Source organism: Genypterus blacodes, unplaced genomic scaffold, assembly GCF_046128005.1.
Source record: "Genypterus blacodes isolate CSIRO-AG114 ecotype Tasmania unplaced genomic scaffold, CSIRO-AGI_Gbla_v1 ptg000054l_1, whole genome shotgun sequence".
Classification (NCBI taxonomy): Eukaryota; Metazoa; Chordata; class Actinopteri; order Ophidiiformes; family Ophidiidae; genus Genypterus; species Genypterus blacodes.
Window position 1 is genome coordinate 2,405,254 of NW_027466866.1, and position 18,139 is coordinate 2,423,392.

Genomic DNA, 18,139 nt, shown 5'->3' on the forward strand with positions numbered 1-18,139 from the left:
TAAGATAGCAGTGATAGCAGTGATAGAAGTTAAAGGCTTACTGGCAATACATTATTTATTTATTTATTTATTATTAGATTACAAAGTCTCCACGTAATGTTATATAGATCATATCACATCAACCATGAATGATCTGCATTATAACTGCTGTAATCAGGCTGAACGCAACAGGTCAGACAGTCTGCAGCTTCTATGTGTAACTGCATCGTTGAAAGTAGCGCACTAATACGCTACAAATAGCGCTCAAAAACTCCCAAAAATGTCCGGTTAACATACGGATAAAAGTCCGGATAACAACAAATTAGTTATTGTTATTGTTTTTATTTCATGTAGAAATCATTACACACGAGCCTGAAGTGTATATACTTTAAATCAAAAATGACGTAATGCGCCGACCTCGTCCATTAAGAAGCTTGACTTGTGTTATTTCGGCAGACGGGAGCAACCATAAAGGCGCGCTCCCTCCGTGACCCCTCAGGTGAGCCTGGCGGTGACCTCTGACCTGTGCCCCTTCCTCATCCTCACCGAAGCCGGCAGGCTGAGAAGAATTTGGCGAACTAAAATAAGCATGCGTGTATTTGTGGTACGTGTATGTGTGTGTGTGCGTGTGTATGTGTATGTGTGCGTGTGTATGATCATTGTTTCCTATTGTCAGTTGTCTGTCTCCTGGATTTAGTTGCCAAACAATTCTATAAAGTAAAATCTGAAGGGAATATTTCATTGTAAATCAGATTGTGTTGTGCAAAAATAAAAAGTAATTTAAGATTATGGATTCCACAAATTCAACAAATACAACCAAAGTCCTTAACTATGCTTAATACTTTTAGAAAGAAGGCAAATTACAAATGTACATTACGAGCCCAGACAGCATCAAAGAACGGCAGGATAAAACAGCATCGAAGTCAAAATAACAAAACTCCACATTTATAGAGCAAATATAAACTGATAAAGACTTAAATGTGGACGGGGTATAAGCGTGCGTGAGTGTGAGTGTGTGAGTGTGTGAGTGTGAGTGTGTGTGCTTGAATGCAGCGGTGGGTCGGCGCTGCTCTGGATAAACGCGCTCCGATCCACGTTACCTCGCTCGCCGTGTGTCTGCGCTTCGTGAGACCCCGGTTGCATCACCTCGCTGGATTTCCTTCTTCTTCTCCTCTCTCCGCTTTAAAGTCCTTCATTAACGGGATTAAACAGCTGAGATTTGGAGGAGGTGGCAGGGGGGGGTGAGAGAGCTTGAACCGCGGGGGTTTGAGGCGATGTTTCCCGGTCTCCTCGGCTGATTGGACCTGGGGTGGATGATGTCACACGGCCGCATGCGTCCCTGATTGGAGAGAGAGGAGTAAACAAAGCCGCGAGGAGGAGGAGGAGGAGGGAGGAGGAGGAGGAGGAGAGGTCTCCACATCTCCACACCGTCCCGACCGACACAGCGAAACCGACCTTACGCACCAGAGAGGACTGCCCGGCGGCGCGTCCGTGTGTGTATGTGTGTGTATGCGCGTGGCGTGTGTATGTGTGTTAAGCCTGAAAGTTACATCGGCATTCCAGGTTGAGCGGGTGACGCGTAAAGACTTTGGGGAGGATCTGACACTACCCGGCGTTTGATCCGGACGCTGTCCGCGCACAACTTTGATTGTGTAAAAGAACCTGATCTCCACAATCATCAGCGCGCCGCGGCTCCTTCATTAGTACCGAGTGGAGCACCGGGCTGCTTTATTCCTGCACTAAAGCAGATTTTAAACAAACGAGTGATGTTCAATCGGGGCAGACTCACGCCGGCTATGTAGCCCCGCAATTTGGACCTCTTTATTATAGCGGAAGAGACAGAGACAGAGAAATACCAAATAAAGTCAGAAATCCAGATCTGAAGAAGAAGAGGAAGAAGAGGAGGAGGAAGAAGAAGAAGAAGCTCGGGACAGTTTGCGGCAGTGTGCTTGGGGGGGAGCATCAGCCTCTCTCTCCCCGCCCGTCCAGGTGTCCCGCCGGGCGGTGCGGAGTCTCCAGCTCAGGCAGGCAGCGCTGTCATGCTGCCCAAAATCGAGACTGAATCCTTTGGACTGTCTCGATCGTATGGAGCACAAGGGCACATGCCAAGAAGTATGCAAGGTAAGAGACGCCGATCTCCTACACACCGATCACACATACACACCGTCAGAACGTGTCACTGAAGCCGCTTTACGGAGCGTTTGTCAGGCTGGAAGTTCGCAAAGTTACGCAAACAAGTCAAAGTTAGTCAAAGCGAACCCGTTATCTCTGCAGAATATGCAGGCCGCTGACCGGGGATCGTTTGGTTAAAGTGTTGAATTATATAGATTGAATGTTTCAGAAAGTTTTAATTATTTTAATATTTGCAAAAAGAGTAAATTTCCCCCAAAAGCTGATGCTGTGCGGATGCAAACGTCACTTTTACGGTGGATGTTTGCGTAAAAACGAGGAGAGGCGCTCGATCAGTGCGTGCAACTTGAACGTTTGTATGATTTTATAACAGAATGACTGCACTTTAAATCTCTCAACACACTGAACTAACCCGTGATTTAGTCTGGATGCAATTTGATTCAAATCCTGTCAAATCTACTCGTCGTTTTAGTTCAATTTTGGTTAAATTTACCCACAAAAATATACTTAACCCCGGAACCATTTGCAAGCTTTAATTTGACCTATAAAGAAGGTAAAACAATTCCAACTGTGGGATGATAAATTTCAAAAGTGTGACATTTTTTTCATCCTCATTCAGTAAAATTCGTGCGTAAAAAAATGAATTGCAAAATCAAATTAAATGAGTTTTTCTTGCATGTTCACTTACTGGCATATTTATAAAGAGAAAAATGTCGAATTATTTTCAGTATTTTAGTAGAAATGTGCAGATTAGATTTGCTCTCAATTCTGCAGCTTTAATTGAATGTTTCAGCCACTTTGATTTCAGGAAATTGAATCAATTCGTGACATTTTTGCACGAATTTGATGTGTTTTTATTCGGTTTTTTTCTTCCTCTTCCAAGTGTGACTGACTTTCCTCTCCAGATAATGTGTGTGTGTTCATTATGAACCGGGCCATCAATTAGCCAGGAGGCTTTGCTTTCTGGAGGCTGATAACATGGAGGAGTGGCTTCATACTGAGCCGCTAATCTGACTTTATATACTCACAGGTATAGGAACAAGGTAGCTCGACCTGAAGGAGGTTTTTTGTTACGTCTTGGAACTACCTATAACTACTATTTTTTGGATGTTTTAGTTTTTTTTGTGGGGGTTTGGAAATCCAGCAGGTGAGACGTGAGTGTTTGAGGTTCCTCTGCCAAATAATGAGCAGTGGCGAGTCAATTCAGTCACAACTTTATTTGCAATTTAGGCATCATCCACTTAATTTTTTTTAAGACAATACAAGCTTTAGTTCCTGCGTAATAGAGAGCAGAAACACATTATAATTAGAGGTATTTTAAAAGGAGTTTAAAATTAAAAACATTCGCCCTTTCTGGTAATTTCCGCTGCTCGCTTTACTAAATCAGCTTTTTATTCCGAGAAACATCTTCATCTCTCGCTAATAATCTTTATTCGATTTATTCAACATTCCAGATCGGCGAAGCGTGTGTGGGTGAGCGTGTGTGTGTGTGTGTGTGTGTCGCCGGGAGCAAACAGGCCCAGAGTCAAACCGCGTTAAAGTAGAAAAGAAACGGGAGAGTTTAGCAGCGGGAGGAACTTGTTGCTCCAACCGGGAACATCCAGCGGCTCAGACATCAGGTCTAATTAAAGCTCATTAACACGCTGAAGGACGCGGGTTCGAGCCTGAGGCAGGGAGGCTAAACACGTCCACTTTATTACACACACACATCCACTCGTTTCTCTCCTTCTGTTTGATCTTCTTTGCTTTTTTTTTTGTTTTATGATTGCAGCCATAAATGCTTTTGTAAGTGTTGTAAACGTCAGGCCGAGTGTTTGAACACTGAGCGCTTATCGACGCGACCATTTCAAGAGGCTAAAACAAATATACGTAAAGTGCAATAATAATCCCGAGCTCGACTGTATGATTAAGAAAGATAATCGAGTGAATGACACATTTTGGTGCCGGTTTACCCGCGTTTAAACACGCTTTGGATGGCGGAGGACGTGCGTAAAATGCGTAAAATGTGCGTGACTCTCTGCTGGAGTTCAAATCTCGCGTTTTCTCACCTCCCCCGGTGCGTCTTTGGATGTTATTTCACAGAGATAACGGCTCTGTGTCTTCATCTGTCTGTGGGCGGTGACGTTTGCTCCTCCAATCCTTAACTCTTAATATCTCTCCATTTCCCCCCAGCGATTAGACGCATCCATATTTATGAGATGAACTTTCAGGCGTACTGGGTTTTTCGAAAAAATAAAAATTGGTTGCTTTTGCGTATAGGAGAAGAGAAATAAATGATTGCGCGCTTTTAAAGTCGTGCCAAAATCCAGCAACCCCCCACCCCCTCCCCAAATTAAACGTCTATATGTCCACACACACAGAACGCTTTAAAAAATCGTCTGTCTTCAGTGTTTTTCCCTGTGGTGGCCAAAGTTTGATGAATGAAAGTGGGGGGGTTGTGGAAAAGAGGTTGTCCAGCACTGAAATAGACTTTGCTCCTTGTCTTTGCCCCCCCCTGCAGCACACCAGTTAAAAATGATGGACTACTCTTATGACGAAGATCTGGACGAGATGTGTCCCGTGTGCGGAGACAAAGTATCAGGCTATCACTACGGACTCCTGACCTGCGAGAGCTGCAAGGTTGGTACCCCCACCACACACGCACACACACACACACACACACACACTCACATACACACACCATCACCACCCCCCAACCCATCACTCCCTAGTTCCATATAGAGACCCAAATGCAGTCTGCAGTCTCTGTCCTGTGGTGACTATTAAAGTGTCAAGGTAATGACATCACAGCAGTTTGTTAAAAGAACAGCTTACTTTAAATTATTTTGAAAATCTCCTTTGGTCTCTTTCTAGTTTCCTTTCTGTGTGTGTATCTTAACAGATTTGAATGCAAATTAATGAAAGTTCATGTGACATTTGAGCTCTTTTAGTGTGACTGTAATGTTCCTGTAATATTTCATATAGGTGCCCCACCAAAGTAAAAGCTCACTACGGTTCTTTAGACTTAGTTTTTGCGTGAGTGCCATAGTTCACTTCTATAAACCTGTCTGTTCATGTGCAGACAGGTATTGCAGGTAGATATATTTTTACAGTCAATGACTTGCGACAAGTGTATAAGGATTTACTTCCTTTATTATTAACTTGACAGGAAAGCAAAAAGAAAAGAGATCAAAGGGTCAAATATTGTTGTGACAGTTGATCTTTCCTGCTCTGTCGGAGGAAAAGAACACCAGTCCAGCAGTGAGCGGAGAGTGTGTGGCATTTTTTTTTCTAATTCAGCAAACACGAGAGGCAGATCGCTCCGGAAGCAAAGGACACAGCGGTGCCGTCTCTATTTGGACAAGCCCGTGTCCTGCTGCTTCAAACTCTCATCACGACTTCATTTGGCTCTGACACTGCGTTATTGTGCCTGGAGTGTGTTTCCACACGCAGGTTAATACGCTGGGCGGAAGCAATTAGACAACAAACTGTTGCTATTGTGAATTTCAGCTCTGTCAACAACCTATTTGTTCCTTTTCTGCCCATTCCTCTCCTGCACGCTGGGCTAATAGGCATCAGCCGAGCTTTTCTTTAGCCCAGTAAAGCTGTCAGCACAAAATTAAGCAAAGACAAATGTCTACGTGTTAACACTATTCAGTGTAAAATGGCAGCTCGGAGTATTGATGCTGCGGCCTGCATTTCTTGCCTATGCAGTCATTATTCAGAGCAGATGTTATAGATTTTATCCCATATTATGACCTTGAGATGCTAAGCACTTGCTCGGAGCGAGACGTCAGTGGCATCTCCGCTGCTTTTTCTGCCTCAGCGAAGCGGCGTGTCAGGGAGCCAATCCACACACACACACACATACGTTTCCCGGTTTAGTTGAAATGCTGTGGGTGTGTGCATGTGAGAGTGTGTGTGTGTCTGTGTGTGTCTGTGTGAGAGTGTGCAGGATGTGGATGAAGAGGTCTATTTCGAAGCTTTACATATCCTTGATGAAAAATTTATCATATTGATAATTACCTGAAGCTTCTCATTGATTATCTCTACGATCAAGAGCATTCAGTCAGTGTGATCATCAGTGCTGGACTGATATATCAGTTTGTTGACATGTTCCAGGCTGATATCGGCATTAAAGATGCAGCGCAGCCTGTCTGAAAGGAGGATGGAGGTTGATTAGCTGCTGTGCATAGAAACCAACAATTCACACAAATATCTGTACGTGTGATGTCATCAGATAAAGACTGGGACAGGTTTCGCTTTCCCTCAGATTTGTGATTCCTTGTTTTGGAAATTAAACTCTTCTTATGTTTAATCTTGCTGGTTTTAAGGTGGAATAGTTTTTGCAGCAACTAAACTAGACATCTTAGGTCCCGACCTAACACCCTCACCACCAGCACGCCCTTCACCCCACCAGATCACACGTCTCAATAGGATTTATGCCAGTTTTGGGACTGAGGAACACACACACAGAGAGCGAGCGAGAGAGAGAGAGGGAGAGAGAGAGAGAGAGAGCACACACACATCCCCCTTTCTTCATACTCACAGACAGTTAGTTCATATTACGTTCCCCTCCGCTCTAAGTCAACATGGAACCACATCATACCTGTTGGAATAACAACAACAGCAGTAGCAGCAACTCGCCGTAACTGGAGGAGCTGAGACCCTCATTGTTGACTTACAGGCTCGGGCTGACAAACTTATCCAGCAATTTGCAGAATAAACCCTGAAAAAAAAAAATGAGAGAATGCAGGCGGAACATGCAACCAGTAAGAAGGTCAAAGGTCAGACCCGAAGTGCACAATGGATGTAGCAAAATGAAGACGAGGGGGAGGGGGAAATTTGAGATGAGACAGATTTGATTTCAGTGTACAAGTCGGCACATATTAGAAATTAAAGGAAGTGTGTATGAGCAGTGTGTGTGTGTGTGTGTGTGTGTGTGTGTGTGTGTGCAGTGTGTGATAACGACCCTGATGACGCCTGAGCTGAGATTCCATAGTGCTTTGGTTAACATTATTGCTAAATGAGGAGATTTGGCCCCGTCTGATCCGTCTCATTCGTCCCGTCCGTCCTTGTATCGTCACGGTGATATTCGGTCTCTTCTCACTCTGATTTGGGATTTTTCGCCGTATATTTTCCAGCATCATGCAGCGTGCCGAGCGGAACTTTCAAAACCGGGAAGTTTGATAGTCCAAAACAAAAGTCGTTTTTTCCTCCTCTTTTTTTTTGCAGATTGTCAATTAAATTTGTTTTTTTGCGGTGATATGGACAGCAGCATTTTTTTAAACAGCAGGTTTAAGGATTCTGCTTCTAGGATATGGATCTAGAATACATTTGACTTTCACTGCCGCTTCCAATAATTAATTCCATGTTGCAGGTACGAACCTCAGCAATCCTAGAACGGTGAATAATGGATAGGTTTTATTTGATTTGAGTCCTGCACTCAAATGGAGAGTAAAAAAATTCTGTCTTCCTTAACGTGACTGGGGAAAATGCTGAAATGCTTTATATAATTTTGACAGAGCTAGATTTTTGGCCCTTTAAAAACATTTTTTAACAATGTTCTGTAATTTATAATAAACAGTCAAAGCATCTACAGAGAAGATGTTTAATCGTATGTATGAAGTAAATGTAAGTCTGAAACTATTTGTATCATATTTATTTAAGAATAGGAACCAGTTTGAGAATTATTTAAATTATAAAATAAAAAGTTTGTACAAGCACCAAAATTTCTCCGTATTCTAAGAAATATGTCCCCTTGGTTTATATTCTTTGTGTGTGTGTGTGGGGGTGTGTGTGTGTGTGTGTGCACGCGCATGTGTGTCTATATCGTGACATGTAGCTGAATATAGCTTTCACAGCCTGGCCCTGTGTGTGTGTGTGTGTGTGTGTGTGTGTGTGTGTGTGTGTGTGTGTGTGTGTGTGTGTGTGTGTGTGCCCATTAAGCCTGTCCCTCTCCATCTGTCTGGAGTGTGAATGGGCCAATTACCATGGCATTGCAGGGGTCAAGCGGGTTGACGTCTTAATTGGTTCTCTCCACAGGGCTTCTTCAAGCGCACCGTCCAGAACAACAAGCGCTACACATGTATAGAGAACCAGAGCTGCCAGATTGACAAAACCCAGAGGAAGCGCTGCCCCTACTGCCGCTTCCAAAAGTGCCTCACCGTCGGCATGAAACTAGAAGGTACAGTCACACCTTTGTGTTTTTATAAGTGTGTGTTTGTGTGTGGGTGTGGGTGTCAAATAGTGTTGGGTTGAGTGGATTTTGCATATATTTTTTCTAAAATGTCTCAGAGTTTGTATTCTTCATTATACATCCCTGTGTTTCTAAATGTATTGCTCAAGGGCTCAAGGCAGAATGAGAATATACCAGATTTGACCTGATCTGGGAAGTCAAATCGCGATCATAGTTCGTTTCCCAGCATATCTGTGCGGCGGGAGAAGCTGTTTGTAATCACTCTTTCTGAGGGATGGAGGGGGGGAAAGCGATGGCGGCGGGTCTCGATCACAGCCAGGTTCACTGTTTCCCAACTTCCACTGAGCTGCTTTAAAAAAAATGTTTTAAAGAAAAGATGTTGAGAAATAAACATTCATTTGATGTTGAGCCTAGTTTATCACAGCCACGTTCTCAGCTCCTATCAGAGGAGGGAGGGGGGAGCGGAGGAGGGGGGTTCTTTCATGATTAATTAGCATTTGAGGACTTTTTCATTCCAAATTGAGACATGGAGACATCCGGGCGTGCTGCTCCTGACAAAAACGCGCTTCTGCCGCGTGAAAAGGAGGCGATCGTATTTATCTAAAGAGGCGGCAGTGAAAATCGCAGTCATCTCTCCCTCTTCACCTCGTCTGCCTGTAACCTTGTGGAGTGAAACCTGTCATGTCTCCTAATACGCAACGTAAACCAATAACGCCTATTAGTGTTTTGGAAAGGGGTGTGTGTGTGTAGGGGAAGATCATGGGAGTTTGGAGCGGGTGTATCTGGTAGCTGCTGCACACTTACAACTGCCAGACGGTGTAATAGATAAAATATTAAACTTGGCGGCAGGGTGAGGATGGTAATTATGATACTTTTGGCCGCCCGTCTCGAGGCCTCTGTGTTTAATTTGAACGCGGCTCAGAAACTTGTTCAAACACGCTTATCCAGAATTGACAGGACGGCGGCGGCGGCGACCAGGATTCTTCTGACGTTCAAACACAATATTTAAAATCCACTATTTCCACTCGGCAGAAGCTCCGAATGAACTAGAACAGGCTGATGATGCGACCCGTTTCAAATATAAGGTGGTTATCTTTCAGCGGGCTTCAGTGAGGAAAACGCAGCAGATTGGTTTAACTTTGTGTAGTTCTCTGTAATTTAAAGCTCATTAAAAAAGGGAAGAGTTAAAGTATTAAAGCAATCAAACCCTGAGAGGGCAGAAGTCACACAAAGACGGCCTCACTAATGTCTTTCCGGAGGCTTCTCCCTCTACCGTCCATGCACGCTGTCATTAATTGCTGATAATTCTGAATGGCCGGCGGGCACCACATTCCCACCGCTTGTCATCTTCCAGCTGACGGGGGAAGAGGGGGGGTCAGGGGATGAGGGAGCGGGGGGGTCAGGGGGGAGAGGGGGGGGCGTGTCTCGTTTGTTTTGCTGGCGGTGGATTTTTTTTCAGCTCGAGGGGCAAGACGGAGCCTGCAGCGCTCTGTCAGCGGCCAGAAGCTCCGGTGGGCGACTCCTGCCACAACCAGTAAAGACCTCCCATACAACAGGGCTGACAACCCCTCGACAGGCGCACACACACACTTACACACACGCACACTCACTTACAGAAAAGGCTGGCTGGTAAACACATACATATATTCATAAGAAGCACCAAAAAGGTGTTCAGGAGGCCACGGGCAAGAGGAAAAAGCTGTCGTTTGATTAAAAAAATATGTGTGTAATAGCGAAAGGGAGGTTTAGGGTCGTGTACTTTGTACTCGCTAGCTTTGTGCGCTCACACACAGCAGCTTGCAGCAATATGTGAAGTTGGGATGCGGATTGGAAACCAAATATAAACCAAAGTACTGCGTTCTTTCCTTTTCTTCTTCCTTTTCTATTTTTTTACGTGTGTGTTTTGCCTCCACGTGCTATCTTATGTCCTTTCTGGTCATTTGCCAGCAGCTGGGACAGTTTGCACAGTTTTGATGTTGCTGTGACGGTGATAGTGATGATGTTTGCATGAAGTGTGTGTGTGTGTTTGTGTGTGTGTGTGTGTCAGGTCAGTATTGGTACATCTCCACCCCCATGTCCCATCCCCCAAAATCCAATCCAATCATATGTGACCCCGGGGCAGCTGAAACCAAAAACATGTCCTGTGACCTCTGACCTCTGATCCTCAAGCTACAGCCTCCAAAACAAAATGCCCGTTGCCGCCTCGGTTTTCTCGAGGGCCGAGAGATTCCAGGGCCGCAAACAGCCACAGATTTAACCCTTTAAATGTACAAATTCAACTCTATAAACTAAGACAAAGACGAGGTTTAAGCTGTCAGCTCATCATCCAGTAAAGCTGATGAAGAGCCGCAGGCCCAACAGCTCCCAGCGGTGTGATTCGCTGTTCGTGCGTGACGTCTGGTATTGCACGCTTCACGGCGCTCCTCACATACTTCCTGCATCCAGGCGCCTGTATTGGTTACATTGTGGGTTTGAATCTGCCGTTTCCAAAATGCTCTATAAGGAAACAGAAATCACATGAAGTGGTTCAAAATAAGCACAATTTAGTTGTGTGACAATAAATTAAATCTTGTTTTGCTGCGACTAAGAGGCAGTTTAAGATAATATGTCACTCTGACCTTAAATGTACAATTTCTACACGTCACTTTCTGACCCCAACCCCTCTGCAGAGCGATCCAGGTGAATCTAGCGCCTCTAAGTGACTGTTTGTATATTCCTCCCGCTGCCTCCACCACTTTTTTTTTTTTTTTATTTCCGCCTCCTGTCTCCATCTTTCTCTCTCTCTCTGGCTCGTCTTCCATCAGCCTCCCAGTACCTGCGCTGGAAGCCAGAGAGCTGTCCCATTACTTATGCATAGGTATCATAGGTATTCATGTGTGTGCACGGAATAGGGCGCATCCGGAGTAGAGGCCGGGGCCCCCGACATGACAAACAGGGTGTCAGCAGGGCTCTGCGGGACCCATTAATATGCCGACGGCCGACAGGGATCCTCACCTACGCGCACTTAATATTCCTGTATATTAAACAACCATAAATCAGAGGATATAAGCGCTGAGGGCTCAGAGTGTGTATGTATGTGTGTGTGTGTGTGTGTGTGTGGGATCTGTTAGGGGCTATGTGTAGGTGGTAGGCATGTGTGTGTGTTTGCGTGCAGAGGGATGTGTTGTGTGTCTTTGGATGTGTATGTACAGTATTCACCTCTGTGCTTGTTTTGGGGGAAGAGGAAGGGGCATTTGGTCGGGTCATTTGGTGAGTTTATGGATGTGTGTGTGTGTGTGTGAGTGCGCAGACACAAAAACAAACACACACACATACACAAGTCAGCAGAATGCAAAGTGGATAGAGCGCATCAGGCCTTTTAACCTTTCAGCCTGGTTTTAGCCCCAAAACTCACAGGATGCCACAATAATATGTTTTTTTTCATACAAATACAGTGAAGTTCAAAGATTTCCTCATATTTACAGTTGATAGTTTTGTTATAATGCTTAACTGAATGCTCTCTGAAGTGACTGCTTGGTCTTCATTAAAGACGTCACACTTCAAAGTGAATCGTTATTGTGCTGTATTAATCAATATACAGTATCGATTCAGAATGTTTAATTTGACATCATTTTTAACACTGCAAACGTTAAGGCCTATCCCTGCTACTCCACCTCACACACACACACACACACACAAACACACACACACACTGACCTCCCTCCCCCTTTGGGCCATATTAATCTGTGTTACATGCATGCAAATCACCTTGTTTAATTAGAGACAAAGACTGTGTATGTGTATGCGCGTATGTGTGTGTCTGTGTGGTTGTGTGTGGTGAAGATTTACACCCTCCTACCCACTGCCCCCTCCTCCAAAAATCCAATCCTGATATTCATGAAGTGCTGTGGGTCCCTGGGTCCGAGGCAGACAGACAGGCAGTCGGGGCCTAATTTTGTTTTCCCAGTAGGCTTGACTATTAGTTTCTCAGCTCATTAATTACGCTGTTGTGCAGGAATCATTAATAGTTAAAGTTTCCCTACAATAATGTATAATGGATACGTTTGACTGGGATCCTTCGCAGAGGGGGGAGCAACTGGGGGTTCGGTGCCTTGCTCAGGGGCACCTCAGCAGGGACTCGAACCAGCAACCCTCTGGTTCTTAGGCGAAAGCTCTACCCACTAAGCCACTGCCTCCCCCAGCGACTTACATTACATTGCCACCGTTCGCAGAGGGGGGAGCAATTGAGGGTTCGGTGCCTTGCTCATGGGCACCTCGGCAGGGGCTTGAACCGGCAACCCTCCGGTTCCCGAGCGGAAGCTCTACCCACTGAGCCACTGCCACTGCCTCCTTCGCCTCCTTTGATTTGTGATCAATTTATTTAATGGTCACGTTATTCCCCCGAGCCCTAATGAGTGGGCACCTAAGTTGACCTCAAGCATGTGTGTGTGTGTAAAATCATATTATGCATACCATCAGAGGGGGGGGTGAAAGGGTGTGTGTGTTTGGCGTGTTCCCATCTTTCTGCAATCAGAACTGGCAGGTCCTGTGTGTGATGTAAGCTTACCGTGCGTATAAGTGGGAGTGCATTATCAAGAGTCAGCCTGTGGGTGTGAGTGTGGGTGTGAGTGTGTGAGAATGTGGGTGTGATTGTATATGTACATGTGTGTGTATGTGTGTGTGCGTGTGTGTCCCGCTCGGCTCCTCTCTCAGATCAGTGACAGACACATTTGTGTGACAGAGGTCATTAAAATCACTCCCAAGGCAGCTCAGTGAGTGAGTGAGTGTGTATGTGTGTGTGTGCTTCAGTTTGGATTTCTGCCACCCTCTCTCCACACACACACACACACACACACACGCACACACGCACACCATCTTCAGTTGTCTTCTGTAATTTAATTCGTCGTCTGTCAGACAGGCTGGCCGTGCTGTCTGATCAGTTATGGGATGTGTGTGATCTGGGCCGTGTGTTTATGTGTGTGCGAGTGTGTGTCGTTATATTTGCATCTGTGTGATTATGTGGATAAAGACGCGGTGAGAGCAGCAGTTAGTATGTTTAACCTCATGTAACGTCTCCATGAAGCGCGACGTTGGGAGTGATTTCATTTCCTCACTGTGCTGCAGGATGTTTCCCCGTCTATAATTTATACCTAAACTACCATCTTTAAAATGATATCCAGCCACTGCATCGACACAGAAACACACACACATACATGCCACAAGGCTCATACACACAGAGTAATTTTGGGCTGTTGCAAAAGTTAACAATCATACACAATCGGTCCTAGAATTTGAGACGCATCCTCCATCAGCCAAAGAGAATGAGAGATACAGCGTTAATCAAACGCACAACCTGACATGCAACAAACACTCTTAGACACAACATGCACAGTGAAAAATAGGGATTACTATTAGAAGACAGAAGACAAGACAAGAGACAAGAAATTTCAGTCACACATTTCATCAATAACTAAACACAAATGACCACAGGGACTCTTGGACAATCCGTCTTTCGCTTCACCGCCTCTTCACCACATATCGTCTCGTCTACCTTGCCCACCTACCAGATGGCTGTGATATTATACAGCGTTGGTACTAGTGAGCAAAGTGTTCTTTTATGTGTGTGTGTTGCCTCAGTCTCCCAGACGTCTGATAGCTCTTTGCACGCTGGGCCTCGTCAGAGTAAGAGGTAATTAAATATGAATAATTAAGATACACACACACACACCCTCCTCCCCCCAACCCTGCTGACTGAGAGACAGCGGAGCGGCTTCCCTGTGGCAGCGGTCGGCGAGATCACACATGGCCCCTCGTAACAGTCCGCCGTGTGCCTGGGATGGTTGATTAGAGATACCCCCGGCACACACTTTCACACACACACGCGCACGTTGTGATCCTCCACGCAGGATCCCGCTGTGTAAGGGAGGTAGGGGGGTAATGTTTGGTTCATTAGGGGAAAAAAGAGACCCCAAATTTACTCATTGTCAGCCATTGCAGGCTTTTTATGGGGTTTGTCATGGAAAAAACCTTTCTTTAATGTGTGATCATGGAGCGTTTTGGAAAGATTATCATGATTTTAGTTGTTATCAGTCATTGTGTGGTGTGTATCCTGTGTGGTGTGTATCCTGTGTTGTGTGAATCCTGTGTGGTAGAAGATGTTAGTTGTACCTTGATGACACAGCAAACCAATTCATGGAATTCAATGTCTTTGGTCAATGAGTAACTGCACTATCTGTTAGACCTGCAGGCTTTAGAAGTCAGCGGGTAATGTCAACTGCAATCGCCATGGGAACGCCTCTGCCCTACATAGAAGCTGCAGACGAAGAGTTCACTTTCCTTTTTCAGTAGTAACGAGTTAAAAATGGGGTTTCTACACGTTGTCTACTCTTGCTTCAAAGGAATATAGCCCTAATTTTGTCTTGTGTCTTTTGTCTCCTCTGTCCCGTGTGTCCGTCAGCTGTCCGGGCAGACCGCATGCGTGGAGGCCGCAACAAATTTGGCCCCATGTACAAGCGTGACCGGGCCCTCAAACAGCAAAAGAAGGCGCTGATCCGAGCCAACGGCTTGAAGATCGAGGCCATGACCCAGGTGATGCAGGCGGTGCCCACTGACCTCACCATCTCCTCGGCCATCCAGAACATCCACTCGGCTGCCTCCAAAGGCCTCCCCCTCAGCCACCACACCGGCCACCACACCAGTCACCACCACCATCACCACCACCATCACGCCACTGCCCTGCCCCCCACAGACTATGACCGCAGCCCCTTCGTCACTTCGCCCGTCAGCATGGCCATGCCGCCGCACGCCGGCAGCCTGCAGGGCTACCAGACGGCCTACGGACACTTCCAGGGCACGCGCACCATCAAGTCCGAGTACCCAGACCCGTACACCAGCTCGCCAGAGTCCATCATGGGCTACGCCTATGTCGACGCTTACCAGTCGGGTTCGCCGCCCAGCTTCCCGCATCTGATCGTCGAGCTGCTCAAGTGCGAGCCGGACGAGCCGCAGGTGCAGGCCAAGATCCTGGCCTACCTGCAGCAGGAGCAGGCCAGCCGCGGCAAGCACGAGAAGCTCAACACCTTTGGCCTCATGTGCAAGATGGCCGACCAGACTCTCTTCTCCATCGTGGAGTGGGCGCGCAGCAGCCTCTTCTTCCGTGAACTCAAGGTATGTGCAGCCATTTTCAAACCTTAATCCCATTTGCAGCTCTTTAACTACTCAAAGGTCCTTGTGTTCTATAAGGTTTGGTTCTTCATTTCTGGTGGCCATTTTGTTAAAATGCTAAATTGGTGAACATCACCTGCCTCGTCCCTTTATCTCCAGCGGGCCTTTAATCTTGCTCTTTTATGTACAAGGGGGTGGCCGTCTTCCCCAACTGCCTGATCAAAATTCAGCAGCGAGCCGTATTTATATTTGCATGTGACACATTTTGGCTGTGAGTTGCGAAAACTTTTCCTGTGAGCTTGAGTCGTCTCTGTAACAAAGGGTCCTAGTCTGAAGGTTTTTCTGTGAGCTGCCTGTCTCTGGCTGAAACATTCCTCAGATCTAAGTGGGCACAGCTTGTGTGATGATGACACTTTGCCCTATTAGCATATTGCAGGGGTCAAATGAAATCCAAGAGAGCTGATCATTTCACACACACACACACACACACAAAGGATTGAGTCATAACAAATCAGACAACGAGACTCATTTTGAAGCTTTTTAATCTTCGGTCCAAGTGCTTCGGGAGGATTTCGTCTACGAAGTCTCACCTCTGTTTTTGTTCATCAACCTCCAACTCCAGCGACCAATCGCAGGCGTCTATCAGCGCCTCTGTCAAAACGCGATAATTTCCCCTCTTATGCATCACGGCACTGAAGGGAGAGTTTTGTGTGTGTGTTTGCGCGCCGGCAGCTTTATTCGCTCTGAACGAAGGTTAATGATCAGAGCGGCGTGAAAGCTGTTTGATGAATCCGTGCTTCACCTGTTCTTCTTCCTGTGGTCTGATTCCTTTGTGTTTCGCGTGGCATTGTCAGAAAGCTCAGCTGCATATTCATGATGCAAAATTCCCTCCAAATATTTTCCTTTTTTTCCCCGTTCTCATTCATTTTTCAAGGGGGGGATTGTAACAAATGAAACAAATGTAATATTAAACGCAAGCCAATTACAGAACAGACAAGAGTCCTTGAAAACACATGTTGACATTTAGCACACGCGTGGGGTTTGTGTCCCCCCCCCCCTCCCCTCCCCCTCCGGGCCTGCTGTTGACATTTTGGAGATCTGCATTTGCATTCATCCGGGGCTGCGCCGCACTTCACTGTGCGCCCGACACACACACACACACAGATGCATGGCAGGGTGTGGCCGCGGCTAATAACTCTGTGTGTGCTTTGCCCATTAAGTGTGAATGATCATTTTTTGCTCGGCTGTGAAGCCTCTCTCCATCTCTCCCGGCCGTATTCTAATTCAATTATCTAAGCCACTCGTATTCAGTCACTCCCTGATTTCCCGCTGAATGAAATGTCATTATGTTTGCCTAATGACTACACATATTAGCCGAGCTGTGGAGTAATTGGCCCGGGTGCCTGTTACAAAGGTAGAGAATGACCTGGGCTCAATGTGGGAGAAATCAATTCCTACTCCTGCTAACTGCCTCAGACCTCCCCTGCTCCTGTTGCACAGCTTCCATTAGAGCTGAGGGAGGGGGGGTTGTTAAATGAGGTTACCCACCCCCCATTTTTTTCCTCTTTTTTTTTGGTTTAAAGAGCTATCTAAAGCACAAGGGGGATCGAAAAATAATGCACTTGCTGTGGCTCTGACAGTTTTTCCCACAGACCCCCTCCTCCCCTCCCCCCTCATCCCCTTCTCCTCCTCCAAGTTCCTTGCTCGTTACTCATTAGTAACAGTGAGGGACGAGTGGTGAGCAGAAACCTCAGTGCCGGGGAGAAAAAGTCAATCAGTGTATGTTTCCATGCGCTTTAAAGCTTTAATTACGCTGCCGTTTAAGCGTCATGTACACACGTTAGCGCCGGTGAAATTGGCACAAATTGCAGTACGTTCACTCCAAGTAGCCGGCCTAGATTATGAGATTGTAAAAGGATTTATTCAGGCATGTAAACGCCTCACCGTGCATTTCCTCAACGGGCAGGCTCACCTAATGCTGTGATTACGCAACACGTCACGTGTAATCAATATGAATCGCAATGTTGCTTTTAATGGCAGAAAGGACAAATCCTAATACTGATAAACTATAAACGTATCTCCTTTGCATTGTTTTCTATGCGCACCACTTTGATTTATGTTTTAATCACAATGGAGTGTCTGTTGGCTGTTTAGTGTGTGTGTAAATGTGCTGTAATGTGCGTGTGTGTGTATTTTATTCTGTCAGCTGTTTTATGTGTTTGCTGCTGTAGCTCAGAAGCAAATTACATGGACAGACCCATTCACGACCTCTGCCCTCTCCATTTTGCTTTTGTATATCTGTCGCTCTGTATGTGTGTGTGTGTGTGTGTGTGTGTGTGTGTGTGTGTATGTGTGTGTGTGTGTGTGTGTGTGTGTGTAGCATGTAGGGCCGGGTGCAATGCATGCTTGTGGTCTTGTTGCTCTGTTCCTTGGCTGAAACATTTGACACTAACATCGCCACATTAGTGAGGTTAGGCTTCACATCTCTGCATATTAAAATACTGAAAACACACCGACACACACCTACCAAATGGTGGTGTTGTGTGTGTTCCACTTTGCACGTAAATTGTAAGCCCATCAAAAGCCAACCTGGTGTCTGATTGGTCCCGCTCGTGTACAGATCGCTATCAGACGAGCGGTCGAGCTGGGAACCAAAGAGACGGGAAGCAGGGTAGAATTAAGAGTTGGACACAGGAATAGTGCATTGAT

At 45.9% G+C, this 18,139-nt stretch overlaps 1 protein-coding gene across 1 annotated transcript in view; it reads left to right on the top strand.

The window, feature by feature from the left end:
* Positions 1 to 1,396: 1,396 nt before the first annotated feature.
* Positions 1,397 to 18,139, top strand: part of nr5a2 (nuclear receptor subfamily 5, group A, member 2) — a 57,165-nt gene continuing 40,422 nt past the window's right edge. Inside the window, exons 1-4 of the mRNA XM_076151269.1 lie at positions 1,397 to 2,100; positions 4,610 to 4,728; positions 8,134 to 8,275; positions 14,724 to 15,433. Of these exons, the coding sequence (XP_076007384.1) occupies positions 2,019 to 2,100; positions 4,610 to 4,728; positions 8,134 to 8,275; positions 14,724 to 15,433 (1,053 nt within the window). The 5' untranslated portion in view covers positions 1,397 to 2,018. The remainder of the gene's footprint in view (positions 2,101 to 4,609; positions 4,729 to 8,133; positions 8,276 to 14,723; positions 15,434 to 18,139) is intronic.